The sequence below is a fragment of the Acinonyx jubatus genome, chromosome B3 (genome assembly GCF_027475565.1).
Source record: "Acinonyx jubatus isolate Ajub_Pintada_27869175 chromosome B3, VMU_Ajub_asm_v1.0, whole genome shotgun sequence".
Lineage (NCBI taxonomy): Eukaryota > Metazoa > Chordata > Mammalia > Carnivora > Felidae > Acinonyx > Acinonyx jubatus.
The window spans coordinates 30305520-30324024 of record NC_069386.1 but is presented as its reverse complement, the minus strand read 5'-3'; the positions used below and the strand labels follow the sequence as shown (position 1 = coordinate 30324024).

The following is an 18505-nucleotide window of genomic DNA, read 5'->3' as shown; positions in this document are numbered from 1 at the left end:
AAGTTTTAAAATTGGACTGTTTGGTTGGCAACTTGCGGCATTCACTAAATTTTTAAATTAAATTTAAAATGGGCAGGGAAACATGGGTGGCTCAGTCGGTTAAGTGCCCAACTTTGGCCCAGGTCATGCTCTAACGGTGTGAGTTCAAACCCCGCATTGGGCTCTGTGCTGACAGATCAGAGCCTGGCGTCTGCTTCGGATTCTGTGTCTGTCTGTCTGTCTCTCTCTCTCTCTCTCTCTGCCCCTCCCCAGCTCACACTCTGTTTCTCTCTCTCTCTCTCTCAAAAATAAACATTAAAAAAAAACATTAAATTTAAAATGGGCATACCCTCTCACCTAGCAATTCTACTTCTAAGTATCTTATACATCTGCCAAGTATATTTACTAGAGCAAAGTAAGAAAAATCTAAATATCTATCAATACTGAATAAACTTGATACATTGATATTAGGAAAACTATGTAGCAATTAGAAAGACTGGGGTTCCTCTATAAAGAAAACCCTCCAAAACATACTATTAAGTGAAAAGAACAAGCTACAGAATATATACAGTGTGATCTCAACACCCACACACTATGTACTCTTAAGATTTGTGCATTTTATTGCAAATTTCGCATCAGAAGGAAAAAGCTATAAACAAATACTAAACTCTAGATAAGGACACGCATATTCCAGTAATTAGGTAAAAATGTACTAATGTTTGAAACTTACTTTGAAATACATCAAGAAATTAGTTTGGATTAATAGATGGAGGACTGGACAGATGGCTTTATGGCAAAGTAAGTACTGTAAAAACAGTAATGTAAAATCTAAGCAGTGTGTACATGGGTGTTCCCTATAAAATTCTATCAACTTTGCTGTATATTTGAAATTGTTCTTAATACGATGTTAGGAGAAAAGGCTAACAATACAAACCAACTCATAAGTGCTACAAGTAAGTACTACAAATTTGGAAAGGAGTAGACATGTGTATACTCGGAAAAAAAAACCCAACTCTACAGAGAAGGTAAATATTTGGTTATGTCTTGAAAATTAAGGATGAATTGAGGCATAGCAGGTATACAGGATGAGATTAAAATATTACAGTAATTTGGTACTTACAAGTATAAAGAGCTATTTACAGTCTTTGCCAATTCATTTATTCCACAAATAATTCCTGACAATCTACACGTGCCAGACCCTTTGCTTCCTGCTGGGGCACCAGCACTGAATAGGGCAGATTTCCCTGCCCCACAACAACCAAGTCTTCCAAACAGGACTGGTACAAGTTACTGTGCTCCTCCCCACAGTCCTGTCAGATGGGTATACCCAGAACACGATTTAGAAGGAAACTGATACGCAAAGAAATTAAGTGATTTGTTCAAGGTCACACGGCAAGAGGCTAGACTTTCCTTGGAATACGTGACCAATCTGGAGTAGAAATACTGGACAGACAATAGTAACCTGCTTGCAGAGAGGGACAGTGAAATTCCAGACTATAAAGTATTCGAATGCCAATAATGGAGCCACAAGAGTCAGACACAAAGCTACTTTCAAGCCCTGCTTCAGCTGACATGATTTTCATCTGCCACTTTGGTCTCCAACTGTTCCAGATTTGGGGCTTACACTGTTATCAGAACTCCAGTCTATGAAGACAGAATTTAAACAAGGAAAAGCACTTTGAGAGATAGAAACTAGTGAAGACAGACTAATGTGAACAAACAATGGCAGCAGAACACTAAAAAGTCATCTGGCCATGTGTTACAATAAAAAGTGGGAATAGCTCCATATCATCACGCAAAGAAATCGTAACACCCAAATAAAGCAAGGAGAGCAGGGTAACTGTGATACTGCAAGGCGGTCTTCTGGGAAAGGGTAGAACAACTGGGGAGAGCGAATGTGTCACATTTTAGACAAATTTAAGAAAGGCAGAGGTAAAAGCTAACCCTTTCTGAATGATAAAAATAAAAAAACATTTTTCCAGTTCTACAACCAAAAATGTCTTCATTCACAGTAAAAGTTGGCCTCCTAGAAACCCAGACAGTTCTCCATGATTATTTAAATCCAAATGAAAAATCCAACTTTAAAGAATCTTATCTTTTCATTTAGATTAAATTTCACAAATTAGTTTAAAGAGAAACAACAGAATTATTTTAGCCAAGATAAGCTCAAAGTAGGAAAGTGTATGGAACAAACCAAACTACCCTATTCCGGAGGCTTTTAAGTATACAAAACTTTCTTTTTGAAATTTTTAAATATATGGTTGACCCTTTAGTGTCTCTTAATTTTGTATTGTTATCTTGAATTAGACACATTTTTAAGTTCCTTTATTTATGTAATAATGAAAAAAATCCCCTGAAATTATTCTCTTATTGATGGTCAGCATCACGTAAAATCACATTAAAATGTGATGGTCAGCATCATGTAAAATCACATTAAAATGTAAAATTTATTTACATCAATAAATACTGTGGAAAAATGTAAAGTTTCTTTTTAAAAGCAAAGAAATTTGTATCAAAGCATAAAGTGAAATGTAATTACACTCTTCGATCTCCTGCAATTGCCCCCAGTCTACTTCAAAACCTATCTGAATCCAGTTCTGGATTTAAATCTGCTGGGAAATAAAAAGTATCCCAGAATAAATGAAAAAGGCAACCTATTTAGATTTCCCATTTTACACAGAAATTAACAACCCATCCTTTTTTTTTAAATTTTTTTTTAATGTTTATTTATTTTTGACAGAGAGAGAGAGAGAGAGAGACATAGCATGAGTGGGGAGGGGCAGAGAGAGAGGGAGACACAGAATCTGAAGCAGGCTTCAGGCTCTGAGCTGTCAGCACAGAGCCCGAGGTGGGGCTTGAACTCACAGACCGCAAGATCATGACCTGAGCCGAAGTCGGACACTCAACTGACTGAGCCACTCAGGCACCCCAACAACCCATTCTTAACACACTACACATCTAATACCCAAGCCTCCCCAAACTCAGTCTTACATTCTTCTTCTAATGATGTGGGCCTCAACCAGGAGAGTTTGCCCCTGGGGCACATTTGGCAATGTCAGAAGACATTTTTGGTTGTCACAGTTAAGGCATCTCATGAATTCCCAAACATGCTACAATGCACAGGATAACCCTCCACAACAAAGAATTATTCGGCCAAAATATTAATAGTGCCAAGTTGAGAAACCTGGATCTAATTAATGACAACATCATTTGGCACATACCTTTTATGAGCTTTGGTGGAATTATGTCATACTGTGGTATGACAATTTTTACCAAGGTAGCTCAGGATAGTCATCTTGGTTGTGCAAAAGATATCGTTGCTTTTATGACACGTGATTCGCCTTGAACCCTCGGGTGTATCAGAAAAAACGTATCATTTACCATTTGAATGAAAAGCAACTTTATTAGAAACCTCAGTAAGAATTTAAATAGCAAATCCAAATTTTTATTCCCTATTTTCCTGGTTTTGAAGATATAAATATCTCAACTAGGCAATATCCTTTAAAGTGCAACTGATTAGTCATCAACTATCATGCATGAAGTTGGAACACAGTCATTCTGTAAATCTGTAAATTTTGATTCCAGATACATCTCTAATAAAGTTCTAGCTTATCATCACTAATGCTACAGAATGACATCTTTTTTCTTTCATCACCAAACATAATACTTTGAAAATTAAAATTTTTAATTTTGTTGAAGAGGGGACAATCATGTTTTTTGTTCCATAACTGCAAGCATTCTCAGTTTTAGGCTACTAAATACCAATTAGAATGATCAATCCAGAGGTGCCTGAGTGGCTCAGTTGGTTAAGCACTGGACTCTTGATTTCAGCTCAGGTTCTCACAGTTCATGAGTTCAAGCCCCACGCTGGGCTCTGCGCTGACAGTGTGGACTCTGCTTGGGATTCGCTTTCTCTCTCTCAAAATAAATAACATTAAAAAAAAAAAAAAGGGCACCTGGGTGGCTCAGTTGGTTAAATGTCTAACTCTCAATTTTGGCTTGGGTCATGATCTCATGGTTCATGAGTCTGAGCCCAGCACTGAGCTCTGCACTGACGGTGCGGAGCCTGCTTGGGATTCTCTTTCCCTCTGTCTCTGCCCGTTCTCCCCACACCTCTCTCTCTTTAAAATAAATTAAAAAAAAATTTTTCATGCTCAATCCAATGATGTGTTTTCATTTCTATATCCTGTTTCCTTCCAATCACCTCTGTATACCTGCCTTTAGCATGTGTCCACTTACAAGTTAGTTTTGGTGCATGAACATCCTAGAAGAATACACTTGTATACCCTTTAAGCAGACTGAAATAGCTTCGATTCATGTTGAAATGCTGTGTTTCAAAGTCCTTCCTGCTGAACTACCTGGATGAGGACATCATTATTTATTCCCCCCCCTCAAAAATACATTGTGCACTCATAAGGTCTTCAGTCTGAGAAAATTCATCATATTGTCATCTAAAGACTACGCAGTTTGCAAACTGGCTCCCAATCAATTTCACCATCATCATCCCAGTCTAGCCTGCTGTCTGCTGGACTGTATCTATCCACTAGCTCCTCCAGTTGCTGCGTAATATCTTCCTCTGTTAGTTTTCCTCTCTTTGCCATTACGGGGGGGGGGGGGGGGGGGGGATTCTGAACTACCAAATATATTTACCAAAAGCTTTAAAAAGTTGTAAAATAGTATAAGAAATGGTTGTATATCCTTCACTCAGATTCTCCAAATGCTAACATCTTACAGAATGTTTAAGATGGCATCTCCCAATTCTTGTAGACTTTCTTGAAAGATGCTGTAATGCTTCAGGCAGAGCAGTAAGAAAACTGAAGTGTAATAGTGATGATTTATTTTACCACTGCATTATCTTTCTAGGCAATGCTATCAGTCTTCCCTTTTCTTATCATTTTAATCTTTTTTTTTTTTTAACTTTTAAGGTTTATTTATTTTTGAGAGAGAGATTGAGAATGAGAGGCAGAGAGACACAGAATCCGAAGCAGGCTCCAGGCTCTGAGCTGTTAGCACAGAGCCTGACATGGGGCTCGAACTCAGAGCACAAGATCATGACCCGAGCTGAAGTCAGAGGCCCAACTGACTGAGCCACCCAGGCGCCCCTTAGTCTTTTTAAGCATAGTTAGGAATATCTGATGAGCAATGATGAAATACTTCCTAAGATGATGTAATACCAAAATGTCTCAAGCTATAGAAAAATGAAGATCATTAAGATCCCATAATATAGGTTGGAATTATAAATGGTAATAGCTAAAATGAGTTTATTACATTAAAAAGAAAGTAAGTAAATTCTGTTGTTTGTTTGCTTATGTTGACGTTTATTCACTTTTGGGGAGAGAGACAGAGCATTAACAGGGAGGGGCAGAGAGAGAGGGAGACACAGAATCTGAAGCAGGTTCCAGGCTCTGAGCTGTCAGCACAAAGCTCAACACAAACCAGGAACCATGAGACCATGACCTGAGCTGAAGCTGGATGCCCAACCAACAGAGCCACCCAGGTGCCCCTCTCTTTCTTCTTTTAAAGACCTATATAATAAAGAATAAAACTCATGAAATATAAATCTTTACAAGCAGTTAGCACTGCTCAAAAAGAAACTCAAAGGGGCACCTGGGTAGCTACGTTGGTTAAGCATCTGACTTCGGCTCAGGTCATTATCTCATGGTTTGTGAATTCAAGCCCCATGTTGGGCTCTGTGCTGACAGCCCAGAGCCTGGAGCCTGTTTCGGATTCTGTGTCTCCCTCTCTCTCTGCCCTCCCCCCACCCCCACCACTTGCACTCTGTCTCTCTCTCAAATATAAATACATATTTTTAATTTTTTTTAATGTTTATTTTGAGAGAGAGACAGACAGACAGACAGATTCTGTAGGCAAAAAATGACCAGGAAACTTTAGTTCAACTCAAAATGTATTAAAAACTGCATCAATGTTAACTTTTTGATCTAGCTCACTGTACTAGTTTTGTAAGATGCATTAGGTAGATCTGGATGAACGCTACATGACAACTTTTTTTTTTTTTTAGTGCTTATTTATTTTTGAGAGAGAGAGAGAATGAGAATGAGCAGGGGAAGGGCAGAGAGAGATGGAGACAGAATCTGAAGCAGAGTCCAGGAGCTGAGCTGTCAGCACAGAGCCCAACGTGGGGCTCAAACTCAAAAGCTGTGACATCATGACCTAACCAAAGTTCAAGACACTTAATGGGCTGAGCCACCAAGGCACCCCTATACAATTCTTTGTATTACTTTTGCAACTTCTTTTGAAGTCTAAAATTATTTCAAAATAAAAAGTTTAAAAAAATTTAAGCATTAACAGTAGAATATGAAAGAAGGAAATCATCCTGTGTCTCTGTTTAAAGGACACATTTAGTTTATGTGACAAGTTTTGTATAAATTAGCTGAGAATGGTATAAAACAACAGATTGAGTTTAACAGAAGGTAACTAGCTAAAGAAAGCATTGCAGGGGCACCTAGGTGGCTCAACTGGTTAAGTGTCCAACTGTGGCTCAGGTCATATTCTCACGGTTCATGGGTTTGGGCCCCACGTCGGGCTCTGTGCTAACAGCTCAGAGCCTGTTTCAGATTCTGTGCCTCCCCCTCTATCTGCCCCTTGTGCTCTCTCTCCTTCTCAAGAACAAATAAACATTTAAAAAAAAAAAAAGGAAGCACTGTAAAGAATAGGACTGGAGACAGTTAAAGGGATAAGTAGGGGTAGGTAGATGTGTCACTTACCTCATCCTTCCTTTATCCTATTAGCTATAGGTGTGCCCCCACACAAGCACGGGCACATATACACCTTTAACCAGCTTTGTATCCTCCACTGTGCGTAGCATACGGTCTTGTCTATGGCGGAAATCAAATCATTCACTCATTCATTCATGCATGCACCCTCTAATATTTGAGTACATACTATGTGTCAGGTGTTGCTCTAGAGGCTGGGGATATAGCAGTAAACCAAACAAAAATCTCCTCCCTCACAAAATTTATATTTTAGTGGCAGAAAAGACAATATACCAAGTGCTCAGAATACTAGACAGTGGCAAGCACTAAGAAGAAAAAGAAGAGAAGGGTTTTTGAAATTTTACATACAAATGACCAAAGAATACCTCACTGATAAGGTAACTTTTGAGTAAAGGAAATGAAGACCTAGCCATGTAGAAATCAGCGAGGAAGCATTGTATGTGGAAGGAACAGGAAATGCAAAGACCCTGATGCATACATGTGCTTGATAGTTTCCAAGAACAGCAAAAAGGCTGTGTAACTGGAGCAGAATGGAGGAAAGATAGACTGGTAGCAAATGAATCAGAGAGGTAATGGGCGGTGGGGAGGACAGTAGGTAGGGAGCATTTGTATTTGTTCTCAGAGGTCATAAGGACTCGAGCTTAATAATCAGACTGAAATGGGAAGCCATTGGTGGCTTTGAAGCAGAAAAATGTCATGGTCTGAGTTAAAAGAAGTTTTAAAAGACTCACTTGGGGAGCACCTGTGTGGCTCAGTTGGTTAAGTGTCCAACTCTTCCACTCAGGTCATGATCTCACGGTTCGTTATTTCGAGCCCCCAGTCCGACTCTGAGCTGACAGTACGGAGCCTCCTTGGGATTCATTCTCTCTCTCTCTCTCTCTCTCTCTCTCTCTCTCTCTCCTCTCCCCTCCCCTCCCCTGCTTACATTCTCTCTCAAAAGAAAAAAATAAACTTTAAAAAGTAAATAAATAAAAGACTCACTTGGATTGCTGTGCTAAGACCAGACTGAAGAGAGGCAATAACTAAGCAAGAGAGAACAATTAAGGTAACTGAAATAATTCAAGCTAGAGATGTAGTTGCATTCACTGCCATAGTTGGGAGTAGGGTGGTAGTGGTGGTGGCATTACATGATCAATACAGAGCAAATAGGGGGATTTGTTGAAGACCAAATATGAAAAAGACAGAGAAAGAGAAGTCGCGATGCCTATTAAATATCCAAGAGGAAATATGAAGTGGGCCGCTGGTTATGCTTATCTATAGTACAGGGGAGAGGTCCCCAGTTAAAGAAATTTGGGAGGTACCAGCATGGTTTGGATTTTAGGAAGGTAATTCTCCTTAATTAAGTGCATTCAGATTTCTGCACCAAGTACGACAGCCTAAAACCAGGTTGTGGCCCTTAATTAGTTGTGGAACCAAGTTTATTTAGTTGTGGAACCAAATTTATCAAAAACCAAAACAAAAATTCTTGCATTTCAGAGCTGCAGGTTAGGGATTATGGGCCTGTATATCCTTCAATAGCCCACATGTCAGCAAGCCTCGCCCTGGAGGATGGAAGAAGTGCCCTCAGCCATGATGCTCTAAGCACAAACACGCAGACACACAAGACAGGCGTGGGTAACAGGAAAGCAAAAGAAGGGAGGGGCAAAAAAGAGAGGTTTGCCTTAGAAACTGCTACTCATAAATGCCTAACTTTGAAGCCAATTGCAACTAAACAGAAGTAGCCTCTAGTTAACAAACTTTAAAATGCAATTAGAGTTCAGTTTGTATACTTTTTATCACCTACTGTGTGCCAATCTTATCCTAGGCACTGAGGCCACCACAAAAAGTTAAGTTCCAGTCTAGATGGACTGTTATTGGCACAGCTCTCGCTGAGGAAAGCCAGTTAGTTGCCCCACAAATGTTTAAGAACAAAAACCTCTATGCACTTGGTTATGAATGACAATGAATCTCACTAGGTACGTCTTTTGGAGAAAAAGGACCAAAAAGAAAATTACAAAATTAAAGGAAGCCAAGGTTTTTTGGTATTTTTAATGTCTTGTTAAAAGACAAGACAGGTACCTGTTGGGGCACCTGGGTGGCGCAGTCGGTTAAATGCCAACTCTTGATCTTAGCTCAGGTCATGATCTCACAGTTCATGAGTTTGAGCCCCACATTGGGCTCTGTGGTGACAGCACAGCATCTGCTTGGGATTCTGTCCCCCTCTCTCTGTGCCCCTCCTCCGCCTCTCAAAAATAAATAAACATTTAAAAAGAAAAAAAAAGGTTAATTTTCTAAAGATAATTAGAATTCACATTTAAAAAGAGGGCCAACTGGGTGGCTCAGTCATTTGAGCATCGATCGGACTCTTGGACCCTTGATTTCCGCTGGGATCATGGTCCCAGGGTCGTGGAACTGAGCTGTGTGCACTGGGCTCCATGCTGAGTATGGAGCCTGCTTGGGATTCTCTCCTTCCCTCTCTCTCTGCCCCTCTCCTCCACTTATGCACACACACTCGAAAGAAAGAAAGAAAGAAAGAAAGAAAGAAAGAAGAAGAAAGAAGAAAGAAGGGAGGGAGGGAGGGAGGGAGGGAGGGAGGAGGGAGGAGGGAGAGGGGAGAGGGAGAGGGAGGGAGGGAGGGAGGGAGGGAGGGAGAAAGAAAGAAAGAAAGAAAAGAAAGAAAAGAAAGAAAGAAAGGAAGAAAGAGAAAGAAAGAAAGAAAGAAAGAAAGAAAGAAAGAAAGAAAGAAAGAAAGAGAAAGAAAGAAAGAAAGAAAGAAAGAAAGAAAGAAAGAAAGAAAGAAAGAAAGAAAGATGGCATGAAAACAAAATTCCTTGAAATACTGGAAAAGAATAGACGTAATAAATGACAGAATGACAGACTACCCAAGTATGCTGTCGGCTAATCTTATCCTCAACAAAAAACAAACATCCAGAATTATTTACTAAATCTGTAACAAGATAAAAATCCTTAAGACATTACTTCTACTACTCACTTATTGAAGTAGAAACAAGAAGACATGTGAAGGAAAAGTATTAGGAAACAACAGTTGACCATATTAATATATCTTGAGCTTGACAGGGTAGCAGTAACATATGTGCCAAGTCCATAATTTCTTCACTATCATTCTTAAATACCTTCCAAAGCAGCAGAAGCAATCAGGTCTGCAAACTGAAGAGAACAGGATTCACAAACTCTGGAAGAGACTACAATTCATGTGCTAATTTCAACATAATGCCACCCCTTCTAACACCCCCAAAGCACTTTCTGGGAGTACTCTGAGATGTCTAAGGCCATTCATTCAACAACCACTTCAACTGGATCTATGATTTCAGACTTCACCCTCCTGTTGCTCATTCAGTGTCCTCTCTTCCTCCACCCCTAAGGCAGGCTCTCCCTCCTCTGAATTCCTTTCAGCTCTTTGTACTTGACTCTTATGGCACTCAACCTAAACTAATATGTAGTAAAATTTACCATGTGTATATTTGCCTTTCCTTCTAAGAACATAAACTTTTCCGGGACAAACTCTTCCTGTGTCAGCCCAGAGCTGTTTAAGAAGGTGGTCAATAAACGGGTGTTGACTCTATTTCCCTTTAGAATCTGAGTCCCAATTTTTTCCCTATTGAGGGAAAAAGCACACTGCTGGTTCCTCAAAAAATTAAACAGAATTACCATATGATCTAGTAATTCCATTTCTGGGTATATATCCAAAAGAATTCAAAGCAGGTACTTGGAGAGATATTTAATAATATAATAATGCAGCATTATTCACAATAGCCAGTAGGTGGAAACAACCCAAATGTCCATCGACACATGAATAAAACAAAAGATACATACATGTAATGGAATATTATACACCATTAAAAAGGAAAGTAAGTCTGACACATGCTGCAACATGAATGAACCCTGAAGACATCATTCTAAGTTAAACAAGCCAGACACAAAAGGACAAATATGGCATGATTCCACTTACATAAGATACCTAGAGTAGTCAAACACACGGGTTGTTGCTAGGGGCTGGGTAGAGATTTAAAGGGCCTATTGTTTAATGGGTAGAGTTTCAGTTTGGGAAGATGAAAAAGTTCTGGAGACAGATGGTGGCAATGGCTGCACAACAAAGCGAGTGTACTGAATGCCACTGAATTGTACACGTAAAAATGGTTAAAATGGGGGCACCTGGGTGGCTCAGTTGTTCGAGTGTCCGACTTCGGCTCAGGTCATGTTCTCACAGGTCATCAGTTCGAGCCCCACACAGGGCTCACTGCTGTCAGTGCAGAGCCCACTTCAGATCTTTGTCCCTCCCCGCTTCTGCCCCCTCCCAATTGTGCTCTCTCAAAAATAAATATTTAAAAAAAGTAAAAAAAAATAAATAAAAATGGTTAAAATGGTAAGTTTTGTTATATATATTTTACCACAATTGTTTTTAAAAGCACACTGCTCCTTCTGTTTACTATCCTTAGATGAGACACAGAGTTAAGAACATGGACTCTGGAACCAGAACACCAGGATTCACACCCTAGTGTAGCTACTTACTCTCTGTGTCACTGTTTCTGGATCTTTAAAACATGGATTTCATAGTACCCACTAGACAGGGTTATGAAGAGTAAGTGGATTACTAAATGAACAGTACCCAACTCCGCACATGGGACATAATAAGGGCTCAATAAATGAAAGTTATAACTCAAGGAGACAGAAGATATAGTTTTAAAAAGCATGTTAACTTTCATTTTTAGAAGAAATCGACAGAAAGTAAAGCTTAACAAACTCTTAATAATGGCATTATTCAGAAGAGTGAGAAAGCCTTTTAAAGCACTTCACTAGATTACTGAACGCCATGGACGTAATCTTTTAATTCCGACTAAAATTCACAGCCATTAACATCTGCTTTGCAAAGATCTCCAGTTATCGTTTGCGCTGAAGATGTCAACAGGACTATGTTTTGCCAGGAATCTTATCAAATTACTACATACCTCTTTCCTTAAAAAAAAGAAAAAAAAATCTTACTCTTTAGGTAAAATCTTCTTAATTACAAAATGCCAACAATCTATCTGGGGTCTTTAACTCTGGCAAACCTATAGGGTGTGGAGATTACATATATACATATACATACACACATACATACACATATATATCCCAGATATTTGAAGAGATAAGAAGCATTTACGAAAACTCTCCTAACATACATAGTATATCCAGGTTCTTACTTGAATCCTTACAGTCATCGTGGGACTTCCGATCCTGGTGCACCAACAGACAACATATTCTTTAAAGGCATGAATTAGGTCTCCCATGTTTCCCAACAGACAACATCACAAATGGTGGAAACAACTATGTTGACCAAACCTTCCTCCATGGTAAATTCTCCACTGCCTTCCATATCTTTGTCAGTTTATGCACCAGAAAAAAACACCCAGGTTTTTTTTGTCTCCACAGCAATTCTAATACAGTCACCATTACTCAAATGGAAAAGCTACCTTTGCCATTGCTACTGCCTTAACTGAGATTGAGACTCTCTTCACATGCGTATAGCACAGGGCCAAGCTCTCAGTCCCAAATGAGCAAAGCACAAATCCAGAGTTTAACTTCAGTTCAGATTATCAGCCAGAGGGCTTGCTCAGATATTAGTCCATAAATACATATTCCTTCCATTTTTATTTTCTCATGAAAAATATAAAAAATACATAAGTAATTTCTCTTAAGAAAAGAGAATGTACCAAGTCAGAGCAAAAACTTAATGTAAAATTAAAATAGTTCATTAAAAATGAAATGCCCCAGGACAACTCCCCGAAATGCCCTAGGGCAACTCCCCAATACAGGTCGGAGAGCACTGCTACCAAAGTCACATACACAAAGCTACACTAGTCCTCGACTACACCCTCTCTGTAATAAAACAGGACAAGAGCACTGTATTTTATAGAATATAAACAGAAAGTGATCTAGATGTTCTAACAGAATTGCATTAAAGCCAGAAGAGATTTTTTAAGAACACCTATAGTTACCTAAATTGCAACTTATTTCTTTGTGAAATTAAGCTTACATTGCAGAAACATCTGTACAATGAAAACATTCAAAAATGCAAGAATCGAAGAAATCAGAGTATTTTATTCAGTCTGAGGGTTTTTTAAAATTACTATCTTTCATAAACAGGTCATTTTAAATAGTAAAATGTAAACCCAACCCTCCCTTTTCTAAATTTCAGCCTTGTTAAGACTTCTGGCTAACTCGGTTTGAAGTCCTAAGGCACCTAAACAGTGGCCAAGTCTAACTACCCACCACCCTATTGGCTCCAAGGAAACCCCGCCCCGTACAGCCACAGTAATTGAACATTCAAGGGAACTCCAAGAAAGGTTGTCCCCGGCCACATTTCTAGTCTCTGCTAACTCTCCGCCCCTCCCCCCACCATCACCGCTGCGGAAGCATGGTCACAGCAGGAGCAGCCACTCCACCGCAGACTCCAACGAAAGGACCTTGAGCACCGCGCCCCAATAATTACAATCCGGGGGGAGTGGCGGTGACCATGCTCCCACCCTCCAAGGCTGCATGGTGCCATCTACGCTGCATGGAACTAAGCAGAGACAACAGCTCTGGCACAGGCCCTTCTGCCCTAGGCAAAAGGCATGGCCGAGCCACAAGAGTAAGTCCTGACACCTCCGCAGCTCAGAGTCGGCGGGAGCCCCTCCCACCCCACGGAGACGTAGGGCGGGGCAGATCTGGGCGCCGCGACTCCCAGCCCGACCGGACAGCGGGCTTTCCCGAACCCCGCCTCGTTTGCCAAGGAGGCGGAAACCGGGGGGAGGGGGAGACGGCCAGGAGGAGTGGCATCACGGCTCTGTACGGCCCCTCCGGCCAACCGGATCCCGAGAAGGCGGAGGAAAGCAGACTTCACGCCCCTCCCTGCCGCGCCCCGAAGCCACACGCGGGAGACCCCTTGCCCGTCCCCCAACCCCAGCATGCCAGAGCGCGGCTGCCCAGCCGAGGCCCCGCCCACCTCGGGAGGACAGGCGGGGTGGTCGACCGCAAACAGCACTTAGCCAGGGCCGGCCCCGCCCCTTTCTCCACAATCGCACGCGCGCGCCGGCCCCGCCCCTGAGCGGCGGCGCGAGAGCCCGCCCCCTCCGCGCGCACCGGGACTACGCTCTCCTCCCCCTCCCGCACGAAGATCTACCCCGCTCCGCCCCCCACCCCCCTCACACATCCACACACCTCCCGCCCGCCTGCTCTACGGGAAGCCGAGGAGGTCAGCCCCCCCTAAAAATACACACCCTCGAGTCCGGTGTTACCCGCCACTAGGCTCCCCGCCCCGACCCCGGCCCGGCGTGCTCTCACCGCAAAGCTGCTTCGGCCGCTCCTCACTGCGTGTCCCTCTCGGCGTGAGCCTTGGGCTCAGCAGGGAGGCCCCGAGAACGGAGCAGGGCACAGGCCCGCCGAAGCGGACTGGCAGCCTCCTCTCCGCTAACGAAACGGTCACAGGCCCCGGTGCCCAGACTGGGAAGGAGGGAGGGAGGGAGGGAGGGAAACTCCGAGGGGGGAAGGGGAGGGGGGGAAAGATGGAGAAACCGTCTCCGCCGCCTCTACCGCCGCGGCCGCTTCTCTGTTACCCGGGAAATCCCGCCCACTCCCCCGGCCCGCCCCGCAGAGGGAAGACTCAACTTCGCTCCACCACAGGCCGCATTATCCGCCCGTCAAAGACTTAACCAATCCCAGTACCCTGCTTGCCGGCTGCCCGCCCCTTCCCCCTCTGCTGGGAAGGGGGGGGAGCCGCTCACCTTCTCCACGCCCCTATTGGCGGGGAGCTTCCCTAACTCAACCCCGCCTATTGGAGACGAATTGCTGAATCCCACCCCCAAGCCTCAACACTATTGGAGGAAGCAGGGGAGCTCTTCACGTCTCATTGGAGGACTCCACACATCCCGCCCCGTGCGGGCTCAGCCACAGGCCCAACAAGTCGGCTCCCGCCCTCGCCGGTCATCGCATTGGAAGGCTACCCCTGGCTCTCTCGCTGCCCCAGGAAGGTAAGTAACCGATGTGGGGTAAAATGTCCGTAAGTGAGACAGGCCCCGCCCCCAACTGTCTGATTGGATATCTCGGCGCCGGTAGCAGCCTCCATTGGCCAGGACGTCCGTCTAGGAAGGAGTTGACTCCGCCCCGCGCTAGGAGGCTGAACCTTAGCAGTCCTTTTGTGGAATGTTTACACTAGAGACTGAAGTGCAGAGAGTTCCAGGGCCCGAAACAGGAGGGGACGCGGAGCTCAGCGGCCGGGATCCCATGCCCTGGGACTTGAAAGGGAGAGGCAGAGCACTACCACCGTGGAGGACCCCCTTACCAAAAAAAAAAAAAAAAAAAAAAAAGAGAGAGAAAGAAAGAACCTCATCCTATCGAATTCTTTCTTTACAATTTACATTTCCGCACGCTGCCTCCTTGTAAACACAAATATCCGGAGCAACCGGATCCGTACAGCTTTCAGTACGTACAGAATTAAGCGCTGGAGACCAAAGCCGAAAAATCGCCCCAGTGGTTGCCAGCCCGCAGTTGGGGTGGCTGCACACTTCTAACACCGACAATCCCTAAACTTCAGTATGCAGTTCTAAGAGGGCGGGGATAATCAAAATGAAGGCAGGGCCCTAACAGCCACCGCCCTGGCAAGCCTCCGGAAGGCGGAGCGTGAGGTGTAAGGCATTTGCGATCTCCGGGGTAGATCTTGTAGGCACATTCGGACTCGAACTGAAGGAGACCAAACAGCCCACGACAAAAATGAACCTTCACCCCACACTTCATAGAAAGAATAAAAATTCCAGAGTTAGTGACAAAAGATAAGAACGACCGTTCACCTTACTCCTTTGGCCAACGAGGATTAATGGAAGTTCCTAGGCCGTCTCTGTGTACATTATAATGCTTCAAACACAAAAGGTGCTTGCAACATCTAACTTGCTTTTATTTATTTTACCAAAATCGGGCGGAGAACGGTCGCTGGACCTGCTTTGGGGGGCGCTCAAGGAGCGCCAGGAAAGGAGGGGGCGGGACTAGAGTTTTCCCGCTCTCTAGCAAAAAAGGCTACTCCCCCAAGAGAGCCGTGTCAGTCCCCAAGTGGCAGGCCCCTGGGAACCCATTCCCAGGTCCTATCTTGTCCTCCCTCCGCAACCCAGTGGAGATGGCAAAGAAACCATCGCTGGCAACAGGTGGGCCTGACTCCAAGGATGGCTTCGAATCGCAAGGACAAGGCAGTAAACTGGGAACTCCATGAGTAACTAACAGATGAGATTCAAGCCCTGTAGCAGGTCGGAGCTCTAAAAATAAGTCACACGAACTGAAGCGACCCTCGGGCCAAGCCTCTAGGAGGTTAGGAAGAAGCGGCACTTTTACAGAACTTTCGAGGGTTACCTTTCACTCTAGGCCGTCCCCTGCTCCTTGGAACTGGGTGCCACACGACGCTCCCATCTGCATCTCTAAGGAGGATTGGGCCACCCCCGACTTCTTTGTCAACAGGAGGTGAACTGCCCTGGATCTTGCCTAAAGGCATCCAGGCCAATCTTAGGTTGCTCAGAGTTTTACATAAAGCCAACTAAGGACAGGCTGCCAATGTCCCTTGCGTTCTCAAGCTTAAACTCAGAGCGATCTCCGGGAAATCAAGAGGCGCAGGAATAGCCAAGCCGCAGGGTCAGAACTTAGTATTTGGCCAGGAAGGCCAGATCCTACCCCTCTTTCCAGCCTCTGCAGACCCCTGGAGCCGGGGCCCTCCAAATCCACTCATGCTGTCAAACCAACTTCATCGCAAAGCTACCAGATCTCCAGCTTTAGAGAAATCATTGTGTGCCTTCTCCGCCCTCCTCACCCCCCCTCCCCCCCCCCCGCCCCTTGCCAAGGACTCCAAACCCGGGACTTCCGGGCGGGAGGACAGTTCGAAGGAGCAAGGCGGGACTCACACATGTGCCGAGCGCGCACACAGGCTAGGGGAGGGGGCGGAGAACAGAGGGTGGACTTCCCCCCTCTCCTAGCTCACCCTGCCGGAGGGGGCGGGACTATCCGTCTCACCAATCAGGAGTGGGGGTGGGACCTTGCGCCTCACGTAAGCCGCAGGAATCCTCCCTCCGCCCTTCACGGAAAAAAATCCTAGCAACTTAAACTCCAGCCCGGCCTCCGATAGGCGGAGCTCAAGAGAATGTCATCCAGTCGAGAACCGAGAAGGCAAAAAGGGAGTCTCGCCCAGCCAGTGGAAGACAAGAGAAGGCGGGCCCTCTGGAGGAGCCCGAGGTGGGTGGAAGAGAGAGGGAAAGGCCCCGCCCCTCAGCTCCCCTCCAGGCGGGTTGCACAAGCGGCGGCTGGAGTAGATAGTAAACAGGCTAGGCCAAGGAGTGGAGGCAGGGGCAGCCCGGCGCTCCGTGGGCTCGGGCCCCGGCACCTCCTCTCCCGGCTGCGCCCCGCCCGACCCCGGCGGTTAGCGCCGGCGCCCCGCCTTCCAGCCCGCGGCCGCCATCCCGGCTGACAGGCGCGCCCCCCGCGCCCCTCCCCGCCCGCTGATGCATTTCCTTTTCCCGATTCCGAGCGTGGAGACTGTTTTCCCAGTTTCCGACCTTCACTGCCCCTTTCAGGCCACCCCCTCGTGGGCGCGCTCACACGCCCGCGCCCCCGCCCCCGCACCATCCGCGGGCGAGCGGCACGGCCGGGGGAGGGGAAGGGAGCCGCCGCCGCCTTGGGGTGGGCGGGGAAGGAGGCAGCTCCATGTTTGCAAGGGGATCAGCTGGGGCCGCGGGTCGAAGCCGCCGCCGAGTTCCTGGAGGTTTTCCACACCCCCGGGCCGAGTTCCGCGCGGGCTCGCGGCCTGGTGGGTTCCGGCGCCGAATGCTGGCTCTACTGCCACGGCCCGGGAGTTCGGAGAACACAGACCAACACGCGAGGCTAGTGCCCAGGCGCCAGGGGCTCTTTCCGGTGGCCTCCTCCCCCGGCCGCCCCTCCCGCAAGTCCGGCGTTGCCCCCGCCCCCAGAGTCCATAACAACCGCGGCCCACGGCGCCCGCGCCTTCCCGAATCGCGCCCACCGCCCCCTCCTACAAGTTTGCGGACCGAAACAAAACCCTCCCCGCGGCTGCCGCCCTCGCCCAGCATGGTTAGCGGGGAAAGCCGCGGGCTCCGGCTCGCTCGCTAACTCCAGCTCTCGACCAACTCCCGGCGCCGCGGGCTCAGTGGGCCTGGCCCGCCGGGCTCAGGCCGCCGCCCCCTGCCGAGCCCGCGCGCCGCAGCCCGGGCTCAGTTCCCATCGGTGTACGGAATATCCCCTATTTTCTTCTTTACAATATGTTTTTTTAAGGCATTCCAGGAGCGAGGTGGGGGGAAATCTCCCCCTGCCCGCCCCTTTACCCAGTCCGCCGCCGAAACCTACCGAAACCGACTGCTCGGTGAAATAAACTAGGCAGCACGGCCGGCGCACTGGCGACCCCAGGCCTGGCCGACCCCCTCCCCACGAATCCGGCCCGGCTTGGAAACACACACACTGGTGAGCGGGCGGCGCCAAGAGCTCTCCTTCCTGGCCTGCCCCGAGCCTCCCTCGGCCGCCGGACTCCGAACCTCCCCTAGCTCCGTCCCGGGGCCCGCGGCGCCCGCACCGTGGCGGACCGGCCAGAGCGACAGGCCAACGAGCTAGCCCCCCAAACGCCTGAGATTGGGGAGACCAAATTAAAAGCAGCTGTTTAACATACCTTCCGAGCCAGGCGAGGAGTCCTGAATGGGGGGGAACGCCCCCCACGGGCCATTGGCTCCCCAGCACTAGCGTCAGTCAGCCTGGGCACGCCTCCTCCCCTCGCTCCACCTCTTCCCCTTCATTGA

General features: G+C 46.2%; 2 protein-coding genes across 3 annotated transcripts in view; one reads left to right on the top strand and one right to left on the bottom strand.

The window, feature by feature from the left end:
• SIN3A (SIN3 transcription regulator family member A) overlaps nt 1-18505 on the bottom strand; it is a 73546-nt gene extending 55041 nt beyond the window's left edge. Inside the window, exon 1 of one of the 2 annotated variants that reach the window (XM_027067813.2) lies at nt 18379-18505. The gene's annotated coding sequence lies outside the window, so the exon portion shown is untranslated. Of the gene's footprint in view, nt 1-14015; nt 14155-18378 lie in introns of those variants that run through there. The other variant, XM_027067812.2, reaches the window with a different exon arrangement.
• Nucleotides 13249-15051, top strand: LOC128316156 (dapper homolog 3-like). The gene is made up of 3 exons (XM_053225082.1): nt 13249-13690; nt 14080-14701; nt 14887-15051. The coding sequence occupies exons 1-3, from the start codon at nt 13249-13251 to the stop codon at nt 14891-14893; spliced, it is 1071 nt and encodes a 356-aa protein (XP_053081057.1). The 3' UTR covers nt 14894-15051.